At 40.2% G+C, this 3,914-nt stretch overlaps 1 protein-coding gene across 1 annotated transcript; it reads left to right on the forward strand.

Moving 5' to 3' along the window:
- Positions 1 to 79: 79 nt before the first annotated feature.
- SARC_13350 (hypothetical protein) lies at positions 80 to 3,225 on the forward strand (the record flags this gene model as incomplete). The annotated part of the gene is made up of 3 exons (XM_014292520.1): positions 80 to 203; positions 2,912 to 3,085; positions 3,212 to 3,225. Coding segments are annotated over 3 exons (312 nt in total), but the record flags the coding sequence as incomplete, so codon positions are not given.
- Between the last annotated feature and the right edge of the window lie 689 nt (positions 3,226 to 3,914).

Consider the following 3,914-nt stretch of genomic DNA (forward strand, 5'->3'; position numbering starts at 1 on the left):
GTTTTCTCATCGCCATATCGTATTTGTCATCATATTGTATCACTCATTGTCATGTCGTTTTCATTTTGTCTTCTTCTAGGCTCTTTTCATGGTGATGGCTCTGACCTTTGTATCGACATGGATGATCTACAATTACTACAGTATCCGCTTTCTGGACATGTCGTTGTTCCACGACACTTTGTTGGCCCTCCATCTCATCACAGGTACATATGTGAAAGACTTGTATATAATCAAATGTGAATGTTAGTGGAAACTATTATTTACCAAGCATTATTCATATGTTAGTCTTTATAACAAATACGTACTTACCCCTATTCGAGGCTAATATATATTGAAATGTAGATATACTTGTACGCCAACATATACAATGCATTATTATTAAGTTTTTTGTATCATAAATATGTATCTACGACTATGTAAGTATCATAGATACCCAAGTGTATATGTACTTACAAATTATCATGTAATATACACTATACATATGTGTATCTGCATCACAGGTTCATATCCTCTCCCAACGCGAGACTTGCATCACATTTTTTTTTGCCTATGTTCAAGTAAATCGCCATGTACATATGTACTTCGACATCTCTATATATTGTCTATCTTGTACATGAAGCTTGTGCACACCGGTGTAGTACATTTATACACCACCATGTGCATTTGTATTAGTGCCGTAATGTAGTACATACATTTAGTCGGTTGCATGTACATTGCTGTCGCAAAGATATACATAGATACGTAGATAGCCTAAGCACTTCCTGTGTTTGATGGGAATCATCGATGTGCACTCACGCCGTATTAACTTAGGTTCATACCTCGACTAACCCTGAATCTTATAATAAAATCGGATGGCATCTGCGATGCAATAGTATATGATGACAGATATTATGAGTGTTGCAAACCTCCTTATACACATCGATCTCTGTGCCATAGCATCTCGTAGCTCATTGTATTATTAGCATCCTCTGACAGCAGCTCTGGAAGTTTATTGAAATTAAATGACAGATATTGCTGCCTGCTTTCACCTATACTATTCTGATTATAGTGCACGAGTGTATGCAGATCTCGGTGGTTAGTGCTCCTTCCAACATATACGTGTATTGTTCTGATCATAGGGCAATGAATACTTAACAGGAACTCTTGGAGTATATGGAGATTAACGTTATTAATTAATATTCCTGCCAACATACACGTGTATCGTTCTGATCATAAGGCAATGAATACTTATCAGGAACTCTTGAAGTATATGGAGATTAACGTTATTAATTAATATTCCTGCTAACATACACGTGTATTGTTCTGATCATAGGGCAATGAATACTTAATAGGAACTCTTGAAGTATATGGAGATTATCGTTATTAATTTATATTGCTGCCAACATACACTTGTATTGTTCTGATCATAGGGCAATGAATACTTAACAGTAGCTCTTGAAGTATATGGAGATTAACGTTATTAATTAATATTCCTGCCAACATATACTGGTAGGGTTCTGATTATAGTGCAATACATAACTATAAGTAGCTCTGGGAGTGTATGGAGATTAAAGTTGTTCGGGACCCTCCCCCTCTCCCTCCCTGTGGGAGTACCCCGCGGGCGGGGGATGGTTATAAGATGAGATTGGCCCGCAAGGGCGATCCGGAGGATCCCCATCCATCCTTTCGAAATCATATTCCCGTAGGGATAGCTTCTTCGATCCCCACCTGGGGGGAAAGAGAGGCCACCCCCAGTGTTGGCAGACGGCATCCAGAGGTAGGGTATTTTAACACTCTACATCTTACTTTGGGGCCTTCTACACTCTATTTAAAGTTATGCTTTGGGGTCTACCATTATTAATATTCCTGCCAACATACACTTGTAGTGTTCTGATTATAGTGCAATACTTAACAGTAGCTCTGAAAGCATATGAAGAATAGTGTTAATATCCATTTTAATATACACTTATAAGGTTCTGATTGCATTGCAATACTTGAATCTCGAAGAGGCTTCTTGTTGGGTGTGTATCCTAGTAGCCTTCTGTGCCTGACTACAAATACCCATGTCTTGGGCTGCACTTTAATACGTCTAAGTCTCTAGAGTATATACTTTTATGCCAATTTCCCCCCAAAAGTGTATCCGGTATTCCTTCCGAGACCCACAATTTAGGATATCAAAATCGGCCTTTCTTATCATCAAGTGGATCGACCTCAGGTGGTTCTAAGCCTCCGTCACCTCTAAATTCTGGTCCAGATCTGAATCCCGCATTGCCTCAGTCTGACAAACTAGCCTGAGCTTCCTGCTCTCACCCATCACTCACGCGATTGTGTATACCCATCATGTGTGCCTCTCTAATACGTACGCGTGGTATTCGTTTCGTATATACACACAATGGTTTTTCTGCTTGTATGTTCCAATGTGCTGGTGTGCTGTACATCCATGTTCATCTACTTGATCTACTGGGATGCTGGTGCTGGTGATGTGCCCTATTCAGTCTCCGGGATGAGCTTTGGTATGGAGAGCGATCTAGTGTTTATCAAGCTCATACTCTATACATGCATGGTACACCACACTATATTACTAGTCGGAATAATACTGAATCAAATACCCTCATATTCTCGTAGTTATTGCGTACTGCCTCGACTCTCCTACTTCTGAGTATGGCTGTCAAATACCCTCACATTCTCCTAATCTTATTCCGTACTGTCTTCACTCTCCTACCTCTGAGTATGGCTGTCAGTATGAGTATCTCCGGAAAGAAATACGAAATGGTGTCCGCGTGGATGAAGCTGTCAATATATAATCTCTCTCTATATATGATATATGTACATGATATACCACACTCTCGACTACTTCATGCATGAATGCCAAAATGAAAATACCACACCTTTCCTTCTGTTTACTGCGTATCCATTTCACTCCACTGCATAGTCCTGGGTATGGCTGTCAATGTGGGCAACTCCGAGGAACAACACGGTATGGTGGCTCTGTGGATGATAGCGACGCGTGTGACGCTCATGATGATCTTTGCCGTGCCCTTCTGCAGCATCCCAGAGGCGTACCATACAATATGTATCACATTCTTCGTCGGATTCACATCCATAGGTATGTTTGTGTAGGGTTGTCATGCACACACGGGTGTATTGGGTATCGTTTCGCTGCCCTCCTGCAGCATCCCAGAAGCCTACTATACAATATGTATCACATTCTTCGTCGGAATCACATCCATAGGTATGTTTGTGTAAGAGTTTTTAAGCATCCCAGAGGCGTACCATACAATATGTATCACATTCTTCGTCGGATTCACATCCATAGGTATGCTTGTGTAGGGGTTAGTATGCACACACGGGTGTATTGGGTATTGTTTCGCTGCCCTTCTTCAGCATCCCAGAGGCCTACCATACAAATATGTATCACATTCTTCGTTTTACGGATGCACATCCATAGGTATGTTTGTGTAGGTGTTTGTATGCACACACGGGTGTATTGGGTATTGTTTCGCGGGAGATATGTTTTTTTAGGTGTTTATATCCACCCACGCGTATACGTGGATATATTTGTTTTGGGTATTTGTATCCATAAACACGTATTTTTAGGTATATGTTTGTGAGAGTGATTTTAACCACACGCACGTGTATGTAGGTATGTTTATTTTGGGTGTTTGTATCCACAAACACGTATATTTAGGTATATGTTTGTGTGCGTGATTTTAACCACACACACGTGTATGTAGGCATGTTTATTCTGGGTGTGTGTATCCACAAACACGTAATTTTAGTTATATGTTCGTGAGAGTCATTTTAACCACTCAGACGTGTATGTTGTATGTTTTTTTTGGGTGTTTGTATCCACAAACCCGTATATTCAGATATATGTTTGTGTGAGTGATTTTAGCCACACAAACATATATGTAGGTATGTTTGTGTGACTTTGT

Source organism: Sphaeroforma arctica (assembly GCF_001186125.1).
Source record: "Sphaeroforma arctica JP610 unplaced genomic scaffold supercont1.3176, whole genome shotgun sequence".
NCBI classification, from domain to species: domain Eukaryota; class Ichthyosporea; order Ichthyophonida; genus Sphaeroforma; species Sphaeroforma arctica.